This window comes from Podarcis cretensis, assembly GCF_951804945.1.
Source record: "Podarcis cretensis genome assembly, chromosome: 6".
NCBI classification, from domain to species: Eukaryota; Metazoa; Chordata; class Lepidosauria; order Squamata; family Lacertidae; genus Podarcis; species Podarcis cretensis.
The window spans coordinates 92,670,422-92,690,387 of NC_137175.1; the positions used below are offsets into that span (position 1 = coordinate 92,670,422).

The 19,966-nt window shown below is 45.7% G+C and overlaps 1 protein-coding gene across 1 annotated transcript; it reads left to right on the plus strand.

Moving 5' to 3' along the window:
• Window positions 1–1,131: 1,131 nt before the first annotated feature.
• NTMT2 (N-terminal Xaa-Pro-Lys N-methyltransferase 2) lies at window positions 1,132–19,672 on the plus strand (the record flags this gene model as incomplete). The annotated part of the gene is made up of 4 exons (XM_079981703.1): window positions 1,132–1,350; window positions 8,240–8,415; window positions 15,908–16,157; window positions 19,383–19,672. Exons 1-4 carry the CDS (start codon window positions 1,197–1,199, stop codon window positions 19,670–19,672), a joined length of 870 nt encoding a protein of 289 aa, XP_079837829.1. The 5' UTR covers window positions 1,132–1,196.
• Window positions 19,673–19,966: the final 294 nt, after the last annotated feature.

Genomic DNA, 19,966 nt, shown 5'->3' on the forward strand with positions numbered 1-19,966 from the left:
GCTGGCATATGTTTGGGACGTGGGTGGTGCTGTGGGTTAAACCACAGAGCCTAGGGCTTACCAATCAGAAGGTCGGCGGTTCGAATCCCCGCAACGGAGTGAGCTCCTGTTGCTCAGTCCCTGCTCCTGCCAACCTAGCAGTTTGAAAGCATGTCAAAGTGCAAGTAGATAAATAGGTACCGCTCCGGCAGGAAGGTAAACGGCGTTTCCGTGCGCTGCTCTGGTTCGCCAGAAGCGGCTTAGTCATGCTGGCCACATGACCCGGAAGCTGTACGCCGGCTCCCTCGACCAGTAAAGCGAGATAAGCGCCACAACCCCAGAGTCGGCCACGACTGAACCTAATTGTCAGGGGTCCCTTTACCTTTACCTTTACCTTTAGCATATGTTTATTCATGGCCACTAAATGCCACTTGCATTAAAAAAATAAAAAAAAGGTCTTGCATCAGCTCAGAATGAATGAAAGTGCAAATTCAGGTTTGGCGAACCTCCAGGGGAAAAGTTTCAGGGATTGCAAGCAGCTACAATCTGAAGAAGTCCTTGTAGTTCTTTTATGCTACAGATACATTATCGTTAATGTAGCTGACCTCTCACATGCCCTAGTGCAGTGTTTCCCAATCTTGGGTCGCCAGCTGTTTTTGGACTACAACTCCCATCATCCCTAGCTAGCAACACCAGTGGTCAGGAATGATGGGAATTGTAGTCCTCAAACAGCTGGAGACCCAAGGTTGGGAAACACTGCCCTAGTGCATGATCATGTTGTCTTTGTTTGGCTCTGAGCCCTTAGCGGTTGCGGGTGGGTTATAAACCTAAAGTCATGGCCTTTGTATTGGGAAACAGTCCTATGGGGTGCAGGAGTAGCCATGGGACAATGTTTCTGTCCCTTCCAAGAGGAAGCTAACGAGTTTTAAGATGGGAGGTAAAGTGACCTATCTAAGAGCAGATATACTTTTCCCCTGTCTAAGCAATCTGGCTTTTTATCACTTCCCAACACCTGCTAGTGCAAGAGCATGACACTTCAGGGATTATTCTGAGCAAGTGTCAGGAGACTCAGGCAGGCAGACAGACAGACAGACAGACAGCCACATATAGAATGACAGAGATGGACGTGGTTTAAATGACACCACCGGAGCCCTCCGAGAGAGCAGAGAGGTCCCGCTTGGCACCCAGGCAACTTCCTCCAGAAAGTCCTGAATAGCATGGAGTATATGGGGGCCCATTTGGCCTTTAAATCACGCTGGCACAAGACAGATGAGGAACTCTGTCGACACAGCATGTCCTTCATCCTCCACAAGGCAATTCGGAACGATTTTTTCCAGAGTTACCTCTACCTTCTGGAGCGGCTGCCTCTGGGTGAGTAAGCTGAAAAGCAGCAGCAGTGTTGAGTGGCTTGCCAGGGTATGCTTGGCTTCTGAAAAGAAGAGCAGGGTTTTGGACCTCTGGTTGAAAATTTTTCAGAGATGTGAAATTAATCAATTTATTTGCTCTTGAAATACTGATTTGCAGTCATCTTTAAATGCGGTACGGATGGTAGTCAACTAGCAAAATAAATCTTGGCAGTACATCTCCAAATGTTTAATTATTGCTGAAGGAAGTATCTGTGAGCTCCATTAATCAGTGCCACTGACCAGTTGTTAATGGCCCAATTGCAGATGAAAAATTGATATTGGAACACCCCCAGAATCCATCACCAAGGTTTGACCAGGTTCCCTTTCCCCTGCCTGCCTGCCTGCCTGCCTGCTTCTGTCTCTTGCATGACCCTATAGTTGCAGGTTGTGTTAGAAAGGTATGGGTACAGTCAGCTTTAGCTAGTACTATGAGTCAGTGGGTTGGTTCACACATAACACTAAGGGCCCGTCCATGTTTTTCTTTGCCTTGTTATTTTCCCCCAGGAAAGCCAGCAGTTTAGCACTGAATCAGAACAAACCGCAACTGGGTCTTCTGCAGATGGCCGTTTGTTCTGATTTAGCACTAAAGAACATTTTTTACCATGGGAAAGCAGCACGGCGAAGGAAAAACTAATCGGAAACAAGTCTAGAAAGCCCGGGGCAAGCAGAAAATCGCTCAGACCCATGTTTTCTATGCATGGGACGTGTATGCGAGCCCTAAGTCAAACTCTTGGCTTAGAGTGAATATACCACAAGTCTGCAGGTCCCCAGAGAGGAGATTGCAGTTGCTGAGCTTCTCCAGCCCTTATGGTGCTATGAGCTAAGCCATGGTTTGGCGTCAAATGTCATCTGAATCTGGGCTTGTCAGTGGCGTAGCGTGGGGGGTGCAGGGGGGGCCGGCCACACCAGGCGCAACATCTGGGGGTTAGGGTTAGGGGGCGCAAATCCACGGGTTAGGGGGTGCAAATTACTTGCCTTGCCCCAGGTGCTGACAACCCACGCTATGCCACTGGGGCTTGTAGTTTGCCTCCTTCAGACAAACAGAACAAACTTTGGTTACAGCTCATGGCTTGTCTCATGCAAGACAGACCACAGACCCAGGTTTGGATAAAACACTATGCCAAACCATGACTTACCTGGCAACAGCGCAGCATCAGGAGAAGCAGAGCCTCTGTTTCCTCCCTGGGGACCTCCTTGCCCACATATTCATGCTAAACCATGATTTGCCTTAGTGTGTCATATGGACCAGGTCAGTGAGTAACGCCAGGAAGAAAATAGAATTTGCAGAAAGCAGTCGTCAGGGTCTCTTCCCACTTGACAATTCTATGATTCTGCTGTGTCTTGCGTTTGAAATTCACTTGTTTATTGGATGGATTTGCCCCCTAAATTGATTTTTGAATTCTGAATTTATTGTTATTCGCATTTTATACTGTATTTTATGCTGTTTTTTGTTGTATCAATTGAGTGTTTTAAATTTGTTGTTGGCCGCCCTGAGCCTGGTTTCCTGAACCAGGAAGGGCGGGGTATAAATAAAAAAATATTATTTATTATTATATCCCATTTGGGACCCCCAATTTGCATGGACGCACACCACTGTTCTAGTGGTACCTACTACATCCTGTACCTGGCTCTGCAAACAGCATTAAAGTTCCTTTTCCTTACATCAGGGAGAAGGACTAGATGCATTGTCTAGTAAAAATGCTTAACACATTTGCAGAGCGACCCCTGTGGTGCAAGATCTTGTGAAGCTAAACACCCAGACGCTTGGTTGCAATAGCTGTCACATACCTCTTAAATATCTGAAGCACAGTCAGCACAGAAGTGTCATTCATGCAGCAATCATGAAGCAAGCAAAGGAGAAACTTTGTATACCAAACAATTTTTAACAATAACTAGAACATTTTGAATTATGGAGCTGGATGGAGGAGACTCTTGAGAGTCCCATGGACTGCAAGAAGATCAAACCTATCCATTCTGAAGGAAATCAGCCCTGAGTGCTCACTGGAAGGACAGTTCCTGAAGCTGAGGCGCCAATACCTTGGCCACCTCATGAGAAGAGAAGACTCCCTGGAAAAGACCCTGATGTTGGGAAAGATGGAGGGCACTAGGAGAAGGGGACGACAGAGGACGAGATGGTTGGACAGTGTTCTCGAAGATACCAGCATGAGTGTGACCAAACTGCGGGAGGCAGTGGAAGACAGAAGTGCCTGGCGTGCGCTGTCCATGGGGTCACGAAGAGTCGGACACAACTAAACGACTAAACAACAACAGAACACCAGATTTGTATTCAGCTGCGATGGAGACTAGGGGTAGTTATCTCAATTTGAAGGCAGACATGTCACTTCGCAAACGGTAGACAACCTTGTCACTGTCCTCCAAATCCACTTACTTCTTTTGTTCTGGGATGAGCTTTGAAGCAGGTGGGGGGGGGTGAGTGTGTGTTCTGCAGGTTTACAGCATGACACCTTTTTTGTGTCAGCAGAAATCTGCATGTCGTGGGCATCCTAGTATTGGCTGAGGCTTACGATATCGCCAACTTCCAGGGTAGTTTTGCACCCTTTTTTTTAAAAAAAAGTTTATTTTTTTGTTTGAAAGATAAACATATATATACAAAATAAATGAGCATGTGTTGCTTTTAAAATAATTTTATAAGATGGTAAAAGGTAAAGGATGGCTAAGTCCAGTCAAAGGCGACTATGGTGTTGCAGCGCTCATCTCGCTTTCAGGCCGAGGGAGCCAGTGTTTGTCCACAGACAGCTTTCCGGGTCATGTGGAGAACATGACTGAACCACTTCTGGTGCAATGGAACACCGTGGCAGAAACCAGAATGCATGGAAATACATTCCCGCCACAGTGGTACCTATTTATCTACTTGCACTGGCGTGCTTTCGAACAGCTAGGTAGGCAGGAGCTGGGGCAGAGTAACAGGAGCTCACCCCGTCGCAGTGATTCAAACCGCCAACCTCCTGATCAGCAAGCCCAAGAGGCTCAGTGGTTTAGACCACAGCGCCACCCACATCCCTTATGAGATGAGCAGCCTATGTGGGAATGTGGGGCATGTCTAGACTTGCCTATCAGAAGCAGGTCAGGTCCAGTAATTGATTATCATGGTATGTTCATGTGTAACATAAGTTGAGATGCTATGTCTATGCCAGGGGTCAGCAAACTTTTTCAGTAGGGGGCCAGTCCACTGTCCCTCAGACCTTGTGGGCAGCCAGACTATATTTTGAAGGGAAAAAATGAACGAATTCCTATGCCCCACAAATAACCCAGAGATGCATTTTAAAGAAAAGGACTCATTCTACTTATGTAAAAACATATTGATTCCCGGACCATCCGCAGGCCGGATTGAGAAGGCGATTGGGCCGCACCCAGCCCATGGGCCTTAGGTTGCCTACCCCTGGTCTATGCCATGGGCAAAAATCTGACACAACTGCTTTTACAATGCTCTATCTACACCCGCAGTGTGATTGCTGTTCATTGTGCACCTATCCCACCGTCAATTTCTGTAAACAAGTTTTGCGTTTTTTTGGTAGTGCTTACAAACCCGTGAAGCCTGTTCGAGTGGAGGCAAAGGTGGCAGAAAATAAGTGAGTTGCAATCGTGTCTCTATCATACCACTTCCACAACTTTCTCCCGCCTGCCTTTGAGGGTTTTACAGCTGTGCTGCAGGCTACCACACCCACTCCACTGGAATGGTACTCAAGATACAGATAAAATATATCAGATGCTATTTCCTTTCTGCAGGTCATATATGGCTATATATGTGTCAAGAGACAGAAAGAGAAGCTCCCAGAATTGCACAGCAACCGTTACAGCCCAGTCACCACAACCAGGGGAATCATCTGCCATTGTTTGTTTCCATTTGCAAAATTGTTTGAGGCAGAGGATGCAAAAATAAATCACCAGGGGGTGTAAAAACAACCCCAGGTCTGACCTGTGCTGAGTTCAGCACTCACTTGCAGCATACATCTCTCAGGCATAACATAAATGTGTAATGGATTAAAGGTTTAATAGTATCCGCTCAGCAGTTGTCTTAAGCAGGTGATGACAAGGAGGGCTGGGAACATTGCTTTTGTTGGAAGGAGCAACAGCCCAGGCATGTTGTTTAGATGAAACTTAAGAGCCCTATTCTCACAGTCTGCCTTGCTGTGAATTATTCCCATTACGTTTTCTTGATGCCTGCAAGGGACGTCGTCATTGTTAAACTGTGCAGTCCCACACTTCTGGATTTGCTGTCAGTAGCAAACGTTAAAGAAAATAAAACTATAAATGACCAATTAAGAGTAAAGTTGGCTTTCTCACAATGTATGTGTTAGCAAAATCACTTGAATAATGCAGAGGGAGGCCAGAGAGAAAAGGAATCCTGATAACACTTTACTGAGGAAACTGAACACAAAAGATTGCAATTTGAGGAGAAAGGAACAGAGAGGCTTTCTCTTTCTTACTTTAAACCTTGTACAAAGCAGGGAGACATACAGCCAAAACACAGAGGGGAAATTCCCTCAAAACTACATAGCCAATCAGGGTGCATGCTACTGCAGTGAAGATCAGACCACTCTGCCACTCTACCAAACAACACATCTACCCTTTCTTTTCGGTTAGCTGACTCACCAACAACGAAATTCACCCATATAATATAACGTAACTGTTATGTACTGAGTTGAATAGGATCCAAAACGCAGCAGTCTGATTAGTCCTAGAACAATAGGATTCAGAATGCAGCAGTCTGATTGGTCCACAGGAGCCACCGGGCCAGAATTCGCAGGCTACACAACCCGCAAACATGAACTGTCGGCCCACAAGGGGTGCCTGTTATGGGGAAGCAGGGTCGTCGTTCCCCATCCCCTCCGCAAAAGGGTCCTCACAGCCCCACACGAGACACACCCAGGGGTAGTGAGAATAAAGGCCCTCTCCAGGAGTTATGTGTGGTGGCCGGGGATCGATGGAGAGATAGAGGCCTGGGTCAAACACTGCCAGGCCTGCCAAGAATCCCACCCAGATCCTCCAAGGGCCCCAGTCCAGTCCTGGGAGTCCGCCCGAGCACCATGGTCACGCCTGCATGTGGACTTTGCTGGCCCCTTTAAGGGGAAAACATTCTTCATAGTGGTGGACTCCTACACCAAATGGCTGGAAGTCGCACTGGTACCGTCCACTTCTACGTCCGCAGCCACAGTGGTCCACAGGAGCCACCCAATCCAGCTCCAGGTGGAAGTGAATCCTCAACCTGATTGGCCTACAGGAGAATCCCGGAATTAGCCAATCACGTGGGGCCCATTGTGTAAATAATGTATATAAAGCAGACATTCTGGGCGAACTTCCGTTCCTCCTCACCACTATGAGCTGAATAAAGAGCATGAAATCCACTCTCGACTCCGAGTATATTTCTGTAACGTAACGTAAAAACTGCTCTTGCACTTCCAACAATTTGTATCACGACAACTTTTGTTAATGCAGGAGAAAATCCAGAAGATAATGCAGTTGTATGTGCAGGCAATGTAGAAAGAATTACAAAACAGAAAAGGGCAGCTGCAGTTTCTGCATATGTTATTTGAATAGGGCAAGCATGATTAAAAGGGAGCTGAATGAAAAGAGAGCTTCTGCATCAGGGAGACTTCTTTATGCACTGAGACTCCTTGTTTGCCCACATCTGAACATTAAAAGGTAAAGGGACCCCTGACCATGAGGTCCAGTCGTGGCCGACTCCGGGGTTGCGGCACTCATCTCACTTTATTGGCTGAGGATGCCGGCGTACAGCTTCCGGGTCATGTGGCCAGCATGACTAAGCCGCTTCTGGCGAACCAGAGCAGCGCACGGAAACGCCGTTTACCTTCCCGCCAGAGTGGTACCTCTTTATCTACTTGCACTTTGACATGTTTCGAACTGCTAAGTTGGCAGGAGCAGGGACCGAGCAACGGGAGCTTACCCTGTCGTGGGGATTCAAACCGCCGACCTTCTGATCGGCAAGTCCTAGGCTCTGTGGTTCAACCCACAGCAGCACCCGCGTCCCTATCTGAACATTATTTAGCTGTTAATCTCTATTTTCATCAGAGATATATTGGAGGGTATGACACCAATACCTCAAGGAGTGCCTCACCTCACCTGAACTAACCCAGACCTGGAGCCCTGCTCAGGTGGGTGGCAGCAAGATTCTTTTGGTTCTGCAACCACAGCCGCCAGAAAAGTGGCAAAGGCATGCAAGGACGTCCCAGTCTATCCAGATCTGCCTCCCCCCGGCCCCAGCTCTCTGCAACCTTCCGCTTGAGGCAATTGACTCACTGAGGCTAATGGTTGGGCCAGCTCTACAGCCTTCTATTTTTTTTTTAATGATATTTTATTAAAGTTTCAAGAAAATTACAAAAATGAAAAAAGGAAGAAAAAAAAACAAAAAATACAAAATACAATAAAATAAAATAAAACAACAATTAAAAACATTTCAGTCTTTCCGTGTCTTATCTTTCATTTACTTATTTCCCTGACCTCCTCACACCTCCCTCTTTTGTATTCTAGTTCAATAGTTGTTTCAGCAAGTCCTTACCCTTTTTGCATTTATCTTAATGCTTTATCATAATGTATTATAACTTTACATTTTTTACATGTTAACAATTCGTTTTTACATATCTCTTAATAACATTATTGCTAAAGCCACTTCGCTTCATTCCAACCTCCCTCTAACATTCCTTAATTTTACAATGTTTCTGTAAATAGACTTTAAATTTCTTCCAATCTTCTTCTACCGAATCTCAGCTCTACAGCCTTCTAACAAGAAGTAATTTTATATATATATTTTTTAAAAAATCAGTTTATACAACTGGGAAAGTCCACAAGCAGTTACTGCTTTTGTCTCTTTGCAGTCAAACTTTATGCTCTGACAAGCGAAGTCATCAACGGTGAGATGCAGTTCTACGCCAGAGCCAAACATTTCTACAAAGAGGTGCCGGCATCGGAAGAAGGCATGATGGGGGATTTCATCGAGTTGTCCAACACAGATATTGAGTCCTCCAGGGAATTTCTTAAGAATTTTGTAGGGGTGAGTTGTGTCTGTCTTTGAAGTTCACATCTCTTGTTATAAACCCCTTTGGTTTTATGATGATGCCTCCATTTTGTGCAAGAGAAATATGGAGACCACATTCCTCTTGTCTTTTTGAGGGGTGTGTGTGTGTAAACGTCTTTGAGGGAAAATAGCCCACAAATTTGAAACTTGCATTTGGAAATGCGTTGCACAAATCCAGTCAGCCCTAGTGAGAAGAAGTCAGTCTTAACTGGCTATATACATATTTGCTGAGGGTAAGGACAGGAAATCACATTTTTCCAGTGACAAGATATTTCAATGACTCCTTGCAAGAAAGCAGTGATGGCTTTTGTACATTTGTTCCGGTCAGCCATGACAATCTGCAACTCTTTATCTCAGAGACTTGAACTGGTTGCACACTTTCCTGGGTAGCAGTTTTATGTTCCTTCAGTGCGTTTCTCATGCCTTCCACCAGGTGTGGCAATGCAATAATATAATTCGGCTGCCCTGAGATGCCTGACTGTCAGTATTTGGTTAATTTTAAAAGAAGGAATAGACCTATAGGAAGGAAAAATAACTTTTGGAAAAAAACACACCACTAAGCCTGGGACTCATTTAAGGAAAAGTTAAACAGACTGGAAAGATGTATCTCAGACAACCAGTTGATTTATTTATGTATTTTATTACAGTTCTCAATTGCCTTTCTGCAAAAAATTAGCCCCCAAAGCAATGTACGAAACCAATAAAAGACATTTAAGCAAACCAAATTTAAAACCAATTAGAAATACACTGCAGAATAGAAATCAATCCATGTTAAATATAAAGGCGATTTTTAAAATGACAACTGAAAACATTCACACAGATGACAGTATTGAAATCCTCCAGTTGTCTGGCAGAGCAGCATGGAAATGTGCCCCCCTCAATGTTGATGGGCTCTCGACTTGCATTAGCCTCAGCCAGGAATGCATAATATGCTCGGCAATATTTGGAGGGCCACACACCGCAGTCTCTGCTGTGATTTACTCCCAAAGCAAAAAACAAACCCTATGTAAGTGCCTGGAACCCCTGAAATTTCACACCACTCAGAGACAGGGGTGGCATGTATCAATACAGTGGTACCTCGGGTTACAGATGCTTCAGGTTACAGACTCCGCTAACCCAGAAAGAGTACCTCGGGTTAAGAACTTTGCTTCAGGATGAGAACAGAAATCGTGCTCCGGCGGTGCAGCGGCAGCAGGAGGCCCCATTAGCTAAAGTGGTGCTTCAGGTTAAGAACAGTTTCAGGTTAAGAACAGACCTCTGGAACAAATTAAGTACTTAACCCGAGGTACTACTGTATAAAAAAGTCGCTTGAAAGTAACAAAACTTTTCTGAGAAGATGTCAAAAGGCCCTAATCTACAATATCAATCAGAAATATCTGAAATAATAATAATAATTTAGTTGTAGAGGTTTGTAACTCCTCAGTGGCGCTGGAGCCAGAACAAGGATTAAGTGTAATAAATTCCACTTCAGGGCTGTTTGGTTATCTTAAACAGCTCTCAAGTGGTACTTAATCCTTTCACTCAGTCACCGTGTTCACTGCGACTTTTAGCAATGATCAAACTGTTCGTTCATTGACTTGAAAGCAGTCACATTTATATGGTTGCTTGTACAGCAAAAAGTTACGAATTTAATCAACCCAAAATTCCAAACAGCTACTCATTTACGTATTTAGATTTTGTTCTCATGCTGTGTTGTCATTTCGTGATTCCTTAGAGCCAAGTCACATCTGGCACCAGCACATAAGACTGCACATGCAGCAGAGCCATAAAATATGGATGGCTTTCATGAGTGCAGCCTTCTCACACATAGACTCCAGTTCTTGCTCAAGGTAAGAGCAAGCATAGGGAGCAAGTGACCAAGCCAGGAAGCCAATGGTTTTTATTAATCTTGCCACTGCCAGGAATTTGATATGTGACCTTAAGCAAGCCATACACTCAGCTTCAACTCCCCAATCTGTGAGATAGGGGTAATAAGTCACACTTACCTTTAGGGATGGAAGGATGTGTTGACCAATTTCTGTTTCTCTGAGTTTCTCATTTTTCCAGTCTTCAGTTCAGTTCTCCACATTCCCACATCAGTTTATGGGGATGGGGAGAATTCATTAGCATTTTTGTGCAGATTTCTCCAATATACACATTTGTGTGCAATTTTGTCTACTATATACATTTTCACAAAGCAATTTTCCTTAATATGCATGCTTGTATGTTATTTTAACTAACACACTTTGCTCTAGCTTGTGCATTTTTTGTTTTACACATTGCTTGGCCAGAGAACTGCACTACAGTGGTGCCTCGCAAGACGAAATTAATTCGTTCCGCGAGTTTTTTCGTCTTGCGATTTTTTCGTCTTGCGAAGCACGGACTTTGGAAAAGCTTCAAAAATACCAAAGTCTTCAAAAACCTCAAAAAAGGCTACCACACCGCGTGCTATGAGTTGCTCCTCGAAGTGAATGCATGGTTTTAAGAAAAAGGAAACTAACTTGCAAGACAAAGGAAACAAACTTGCAAGACGTTTTCATCTTGCGAAGCAAGCCCATAGGGAAATCCGTCTTGCGAAGCAACTCAAAAAACGAAAAACTCTTTCGTTTTGCGAGTTTTTCGTTTTACGAGGCATTCGTCTTGCGAGGTACCACTGTACAAAGATTCAGAGAAGTGCAAATATTGAAGGACGGTTGTGTTTTGGCCCACTCGTTGTTTCAGAAAGGGCAAATTAGGTAAATTTGACTTTAAATGAGAACTAAATCAAATTTCTCCTCCATTCCTCACCTACACTGCAGCCATGTTTACAAAAAGATAACATACTTGAAGAACTTTGTGAATTAGAATGTGACAACAAAGGTCCGTATAGTTAAAGCTATGGTTTTCCCAGTAGTCTCCAGCATTCAGATGCTTCTTAGTATGGAATCCCCTCAGGTCTTAAGACTGGCTGGAAGCAGGTAACTTTACCAGGGCTCCGAGAAAGTCTGAGCTGTAAACCTATTGCCACAAGGATATATTTGAAGCTGAGGCAGGACATATATTTCTAGCTATGCAGCGTGTCCCTATCTTCTGAGATTTGCTGGAGCCTAATCTCCAGATGTATGGGTGTGATGTATGGAAGTGAGAGCTGGGCCATGAAGAAGGCTGATCGCCAAAGAATTGATGCTTTTGAATTATGGTGCTGGAGGAGACTCTTCAGAGTCCCATGGACTGCAAGAAGATCAAACCTATCCATTCTGAAGGAAATCAGCCCTGAGTGCTCACTGGAGGGACAGATCCTGAAGCTGAGACTCCAATACTTTGGCCACCTCATGAGAAGAGAAGACTCCCTGGAAAAGACCCTGATGTTGGGAAAGATGGAGGGCACAAGGAGAAGGGAACGACAGAGGACAAGATGGTTGGATAGTGTTCTCGAAGCTACAAACATGAGTCTGACCAAACTGCGGGAGGCAGTGGAAGACAGGAGTGCCTGGCGTGCTCTGGTCCATGGGGTCACGAAGAGTTGGGCAAGACTAAACGACTAAACAACAACAACATATAAATACGAAATATAATTACCACGATTCTCTGTTAGAGAAGGGAGGGTGCTCAGTTCAGACTTCCCTTCCTTTCCTGTGTACAACCTACAGGCCAGGTTTGTATGTGAGTTTAACTCTAAGTTTTAATAAAGTTCTGTCTCCAAAACTGCCAGCAGTTTCTCTTTGAAACCTGTGACATAAAGCATGGGTGCAATCTATGGATGGTCTCTCACACAGTAACATGAACCATAAGCACCAGGAATGAGTTAAGTCTGAATTCATTATTGGCATTGGTGTTGTGTGTATTTTTGGTGCTTGGCATAAGGTTCAAGGAGATTCTGACTGAGAGCTACCCTAAATTAATGGGGACCAAGGAAGTGCAAACTTCTGGTGAAGATTTCATGGCTGAAATAGGTGGCTACAAATCTATGATTCTATGAATTTAAAACAACAATGGCAACTGGTGCTTCTGCCCTGCCTTAAATCCCTTCCCAGTTTCCCAGAGTCTCAACTCTATACTGCTTATCATAAATGTAAATGAAAAAATGAAAAAATGTAAGTGAAGGCTGAACTCCCGTTCCCAACACTGTCTATTCAGTGAGTGTGCTTAAGTGTAAATTAAAATGACTCCACGTGCTCTGTTATTCAGACGGATTTGCATGCCTATTCAGTTGCATTCATAACACCTGAAATTTCTTGTGTCTCTGAAATTCATCATAGGATGTTTTATACAAAATGCTCTGCATTGTGAATATAATTGGAAGTGTGGAACCATGTGGGAATAGGCAAAATCAGAGTTTAAAAAAATGCCTCCCTCTCGCAGCATAGACTCCTTGAAAATTGCTGAGGGTCTTTGTAGCCGTAGCCATTGTCATGTGATAGATGCCCTGTGAGTTTTGACTGGTTTTTAAAAATTGCTTTCCATTTGTTCATATGGTGTTTTATCGTACTGCAACAACTTGAATTTGGTAGAATTCACACCAAATGATCCCCGCTGCTGTGCTTGCAGCACAGAACAGCCAAGGAGGTGGCGTCTGGGTGTATTCTCCATAAGTGTGTGCATGCAAAGTGCGTACACCCACTTTCGGCTAGGGTGCAGCTCTTAGATTTAATAGGTTAGCCACTCCTGAGTTAGAGACTTTGTGTACTTCTAAAATGGGATCTTCCAGGGACGCAGGTGGCGCTGTGGGTTAAAGCCTCAGCACCTAGGACTTGCCGATCGAAAGGTCGGCAGTTCGAATCCCTGCGGCGGGGTGCGCTCCCGCTGCTCGGTCCCAGCGCCTGCCAACCTAGCAGTTCGAAAGCACCTCCGGGTGCAAGTAGATAAATAGGGACCGCTTACCAGCGGGAAGGTAAACGGCGTTTCCGTGTGCAGCTCTGGCTCGCCAGAGCAGCGATGTCACGCTGGCCACGTGACCCGGAAGTGTCTCCGGACAGCGCTGGCCCCCGGCCTCTTGAGTGAGATGGGCGCACAACCCCAGAGTCTGTCAAGACTGGCCCGTACGGGCAGGGGTACCTTTACCTTTACCTTTAAAATGGGATCTTGTCCTAAAGGTGATAGTAGACATTCAATACAGCCGGTCGTTTCGACAATTGCTGCCTCTGGCATGAAAACCACCTGTTATACCTAGAAGTTTGAAACCATGCCAAAAAATTGCAAGTAGATAAATAGGTACCGCTCTGGCAGGAAGGTAAACAGCGTTTCCGTGCGCTGCTCTGGTTTCACCACAAGTAGCTTAGTCATACTGGCCACATGACCTGGAAAAACTGTCTGCAGACAAACACCGGCTCCCTTGGCCTGTAAAGCGAGATGAGCGCCGCAACCCCAGAGTCATCTGCAACTGGACTTAACTGTCAGGGGTCCTTTACCTTTTTTTATACCTGCTTGAGGATTTGACATCTGCTCCCATGACATCTGTGCGAGAACAAAGGACTCTTCTTCTCCTTCTAAAAAAAGTAAATTAAATTGTGCTGCGTGGCGATTCCCTCCCCATCCCATGAAGAACTAAATAAAGACACCGGACACCAAATTTAAGGTTAATGGGCGAAAATGGCCACAACTTTATTGATTACAGGTAAGAGCGGTATTGGCTTTTAGGCATTGGCCCTACCAGACTATCCGGTCTAACCGGGAAGGGTTAAGCACCAGCCGGGGAAGCCCCCGAGATGCACATCCCTGGGCGCTCCCCAGGGGGTTACCGCTTGGGAGCGCGCTTTAGGCCCTAGCCTCCGTAGGTTTCGGACGAGGCGATGCCCCCCGGAGTCCTTTAACGAACTACCCTTCAAGCTTTGGGGGAGGTGATGGCATTCCTCCCCCCCAACCTCATTTCCATAACAATAACCCTGCCAATGCCTAACTGCCAAAACCAGGAGTTGTGACGTTTTGCTACAAGGTAGGCGAAAAAACCAAGTGGCTATCAAATACAGCCAATTAAGCCAAATGGAAAAACTCCTACCCGGCCCCAAGCGGCGACCAGCCGAAGCCCATAGCAAAGTCCAAATGCAGGCCTAAAGGGCGGGTGGGCGGGAAACCGCTGCTGCCGTGGAGAGGAAAGGGGCGAGCCAGGGCTGCCCCGACCTTAAGTGATCCCTGGGGTCCCGCCCCCAGCGGCAGCTGATTGGCTGCCGCTGAGGGCGGTGAATACTAATGAGTTTAGGGGAATCCTTGCTACTCACGGGGCTGACGCCAGCCCCGCGAGATTGCTGATGGGTCGTGAGCCCGCAACCCCACTCCCTCTCCAGATAGGGAGTGGCTTTGCCTGCTTATGTTGAGGACAGCACCATCGGCAGAGCAAAGTGAGAAGGGGCAGAATGCCCCCTGAGCTCATTCTACAATTACTCTTTGCAACCAGGGATATTTATAGCTATGACACTGTCCGTTTGCCCCTGGTTTGACCTTAATAATCTGCTGAATTAAACACTGAAGCACAGCCCAAGTAGAAATGGCATATGGGCACCTGACATGATTTACAACTATTAGTAATGTTAGAGCGAGACTATTTAGAGCCAAACTCTGCCCTACGATAGCTCCTATATATGTGGCGCCAATGGTTCGGAGGGGACTTTAACTTCATCGCTCCTGGGGTGTCGTGGAGCAACAGGGAAGTCATTTCCATGTGAATCTGTTGTTATTCTATATATCCCCACAGGGTCAATCGGGGGGGGGGCAGCTATAGGGGGCGGAAAGGGTTTCAGCCCCCTTGAATAAGGCATGGGGAAAGTATATAATGTATTGCAAACAATTACACACATTAGTGGGATTGGCAGAAACCTTGTAGTAAAAAAACTGAATTACGGATTGATTAAGGCTTTATAATAATTGGAATTTTTGAGAAGAAGCAGAGGGAAAATAATAACATACAAATCCTTAAAAGGTGGGGGGGAGGGAAGTCAAAGGGGATATCTCATGGGTAGGCAAACTAAGGCCCGGGGGCCGGATTCGGCCCAATCACCTTCTAAATCTGGCCCAATCACCTTCTAATCCGGCCCGTGGACGGTCCTGGAATCAGCATGTTTTTACATGAGTAGAATGTGTGCTTTTATTTAAAATGCATCTCTGGGTTATTTGTGGGGCATAGGAATGTGTTCATTTTTTTTTAAAAAAAAAATCAAAATATAGTCCGGCCCCCAACAAAGTCTGAGGGACAGTGGACCGGCCCCCTGCTGAAAAAGTTTGCTGACCCCGGGATAAGTTGTTTGTATTCTGTTTCTTTTTGTCTTTTGTTTTTTGCTTTTCGGTTATTGTTTGTAAAATAGAAAACGCAAAAGCAATTTATTTGTTTATTTTTTAAAAAAGGAAAGGGTTTTGAATCTGGTGTGAATGCTTTGGGCAATCCACTGTTTCTCTTCCTTGCCTCTTTCAACAATAACAGAAGGACAATACTGGCCTTGCAAGATGTCCGTGAGGTTTACTGAGGTAATGAATGTGAGAGGCCAGAGCACTCAAGCGCTGTTTTTCATGCTCTCCGCAGGGGCCTGGCAAAGCGGGCACCGACTTCGCTCTTGACTGCGGCTCAGGAATAGGGAGGGTGAGCAAACATGTCCTTCTTCCCTTATTCAAGCACGTGGAGCTGGTAGACATGATGGATGTTTTTCTGACAGAAGCTCAGAACTACTTGCAGGGTCAGGGAGAAAAAGTCGACATGTACTATTGCTGCAGCCTCCAGGAATTCACGCCAACGCCTAGAAAATACGACGTCATCTGGATCCAGTGGGTTTCAGGTCAGTTCTGCCATCTGGTCCCCCATGTAAAAACGAGTGAGCAAGAGAAGCTATGGGGAGGGCACATAACTGGTCATCTTTGTGAGTGACACAGGATATGCAGTAGCGAGGAGCTGTCCACGCTTCTGCTCTTCCTGTACCTAGGAAGCATGGGTCAAAGTGGTTTTCTGCTTGTCTCGTTGTCTGCTTTCTAACCGTGGGTAGGAGCACTTTTGTCTCTGCTTCGCTGCTTTCCCCCTAAAAACATGTTCTTTAGTGCTGAATTGGAACAAATGGCAATCCGCCACCATTTGTTCTGAAATAAGAACTAATAATAATAATAATAATAATAATAATAATAATTCATTTCTATCCTAGTTTCCCCAGCCACTCTGGGCAGCTTACAACCAAAGATTAAAAATACATTAAAACATCCGTCATTAAAAACTTCCCTAAAGAGGGCTGCCTTCAGATGTCTTCTAAATGTCATATAGTTGTTTATTTCTTTGACATCTGAAGGGAGGGCATTCCACAGGACGGGCACCACTACCAAGAAGGCCCTGTGCCTGGTTCCTTGTAACTTCACTTCTCGCAGAGAGGGAACCACCAGAAGGCCCTCGGCACTGGACATCAGTGTTCAGGTTGAACGATGGAGGTGGAGACGCTCCTTCAGGTATACTGGGCCGAGGCTGTTTAGGGCTTTAAAGATCAGCACCAACACTTTGAATTGTGCTCGGAAATGTACTGGGAGCCAATGTAGGTCTTTCAAGACCTGTGTTATGTGGTCTCGGCTGCCGCCCCCAGTCACCAGTCTAGCTGCCACATTCTGGATTAGTTGTAGTTTCCGGGTCACCTTCAAAGGTAGCCCCATGTAGAGCGCATTGCAGTAGTCCAAGCGGGAGATAACTAAAGCATGCACCACTCTGGCGAGACAGTCTGCGGGCAGGTAGGGTCTCAACCGGTGTACCAGATGGAGCTGGTAGAAAGCTGCCCTGGACACAGAATTGACCTTTGCCTCCATGGACAGCTGTGAGTCCAAAATGACTCCCAGGCTGCGCAGCTGCTCCTTCAGGCGCACAGTTGCCCTGGGAGTTTGATGGGTGTGGGTGTGGGTGTGGCTGGAATGTGGTTTGTTTGGTTGTTGTTGTTGTTTTGCTTTTGTTGTTTTTAAGGGATGGCATCCAATTTCGTTGCACTTGTGCAATGTTGCACTTGTGTAATGACAATAAAGAATCTATCTATCTATTCAGGACCAGGGAGTCCCCCCCACCCGCCTGCCCCCTGTTCCCCAAGAACAGTATTTCTGTCTTGTCAGGATTCAACCTCAATCTTTTAGCTGCCATCCATCCTTCAACCGTCTCCAGGCACTCACACAGGACCTTCACCGCCTTCACTTCACGCCGTCGAGACCACATAACACCGGTCTTGAAAGACCTACATTGGCTCCCAGTACGTTTCCAGGCACAATTCAAAGTGTTCGTGCTGACCTTTAAAACCCTAAACAGCCTCGGCCAGGTATACCTGAAGGAGCGTCTCCACCCCCATCGTTCTGCCCGGATGCTGAGGTCCAGCACCAAGGGCCTTCTGGCGGTTCCCTCATTGCAAGAAGCAAAGCTACAGGGAACCAGGCAGTGGGCCTTCTTGGTAGTGGCGCCTGCCCTGTGGAATGCCCTCCCATCAGATGTCATAGAGATAAACAACTACCTAACATTTAGAAGACATCTGAAGGCAGCCCTGTTCAGGGAAGTTTTTAATGTGTGACATTCTAATGTATTTTTAATCTTTGTTGGAAGCCGCCCAGAGTGGCTGGGGAAACCCAGCCAGATGGGCAGGGTACAAATAATAAATAATAACAATAACAATAACAATAACAATAACAATAATAATAATAATAATAATAATAATAATAATTCTTCACTGGTTCAGATTTAAAGGAGAGCCAGTGTGGTATAGTGGTTAAAAGCGGTGGACTTGTAATCTGGGGAACCGGGTTCGCGTCTCCGCTCCTCCACATGCAGCTGCTGGGTAACCTTGGGCCAGTCACACTTCTTTGAAGTCTCTCAGCCCCACTCACCTCACAGAGTGTTTGTTGTGGGGGAGGAAGGGAAAGGAGAATGTTAGCCGCTTTGAGACTCCTTAAAGGGAGTGAAAGGCGGGATATCAAATCCAAACTCTTCTTCTTCTTCTTCTTAAAAGAGAGGAAGGGCAGGTTTCACTGGGCAAGCGGTGGTGCAAACGTAGGTGTCAATAAGCCCTAGGCGTCAGTGGACCAAATGTCCTCTGGCTACCACTCTCCATCTTTCCTCATACCTTGTACAGACCATGGCCACACACTGCATCACAGGCTGCAGGTACAGAACGAAGGTCTACTGAACAAGGGTTTATATCTAGAAGATCCAACTCAGTGCACTTGGTATAAGGCACCTTCCCATTTTCCTAACAAAACTCCCTGGGTAGTCAGTGCTTACAGTACAGGGATGTTGTCCAATACTGCCCTCCATGTATCTCTCTCTGAGTCATACCCCTTTACAACCCTTTTCTGGACCCACGTCCAATGTATTTGCCTCCTTGGAATGCATCCTTGAACTGCAAAGCAGTCGTTTGCATGAGGATAGCCTTGCTTTTTCTGTCCAGATCCTCTGGAGAACAACAGAAAGCCATCAGGCCCCATTGCTCCAAAGGGGACTTGCTCTTTGAGCGTTCAAAATATGTAGCGGCAAGGAACCCTGCAAACCAGCCGCTTAGAATGTGGGTCACTGGATATCCTATTTTAGAAGTTTTTAAATGAAAAATGGGGACGACGATGACAGAATAGCTGCAAACCTTGAATCACCTCATAATTTCTTAGTCCCATTTCATCTGAGATCTGGGATGGACCAGAATTTACATGTCCATGTGTCCCTAACCAAAGTGTGCCACAGTGAAGCAGTTGTGGAGTTTGCAGAATATTAAGTATAGTTATTTGTTAGACATTCCTGGATGATGCTAAGCAAGGTGGGGGTTGCAATCTACTCCTCTGATAACTAGCTTGCCCCCTGCTCTCATTTCAGAAATCAGAGATGTAAGGCAGTGCTCCCTCCCCAAAAAATAATTACTTTGCCCCTATTCTGTCTCTTGTGGCAATATTGCACAAAATTTGAAATAATAAATATTGCATCTACACCTTAAAGAACTTCATACTGTCGCAAGGCTGAAGTCACCGTTCCGACGAAAAGTATAGCCCTGTTCTGTTTTGACCTCCTGCAGGAAACCTGACAGATAAGGATTTACTGGGGTTTTTCATTCGCTGCCAGGATGGTTTGAAGGAGAACGGCATTATTATTCTGAAGGACAACGTGGCACGGGAGGGCTGTGTCCTCGATCCGTTGGACAGCAGTGTCATCCGAGATCTGAACATCCTCAGTAGTCTTATTGAAAAGAGCGGCCTCACCATCGTGAGACGGGAAAAGCAAGAGGGCTTTCCTGAGCAGTGTGTACCAGTCTGGATGATAGCCATGCAGAAGAACCCCACCCATATGAGAAATGGGATGTTGTAAGGGCCATTGACATAGGGCTGGAATTCAGGGCATCAAAGTGGGGGGAATTGAAGTAGTGTTTCCAGGCTGGATTTCTCGTTGTAAAACAGCAGCGGCACTCCCATGTTTTTCCTCTTCCATTTCCATGGTTTTCGGAGCTCAGAAGAATGTTTGTCATTCTTTCTAATGCAATGGGTGTAGAGGACCCATCAAACTTTCTAATGCAATGGGTGTAGAGGACCCATCAAACCCATCTACTCTAGCCATTTCCTTCTCTGCCATTTGCCTCTCTTCTCTTGGAATCAACTCTTATCA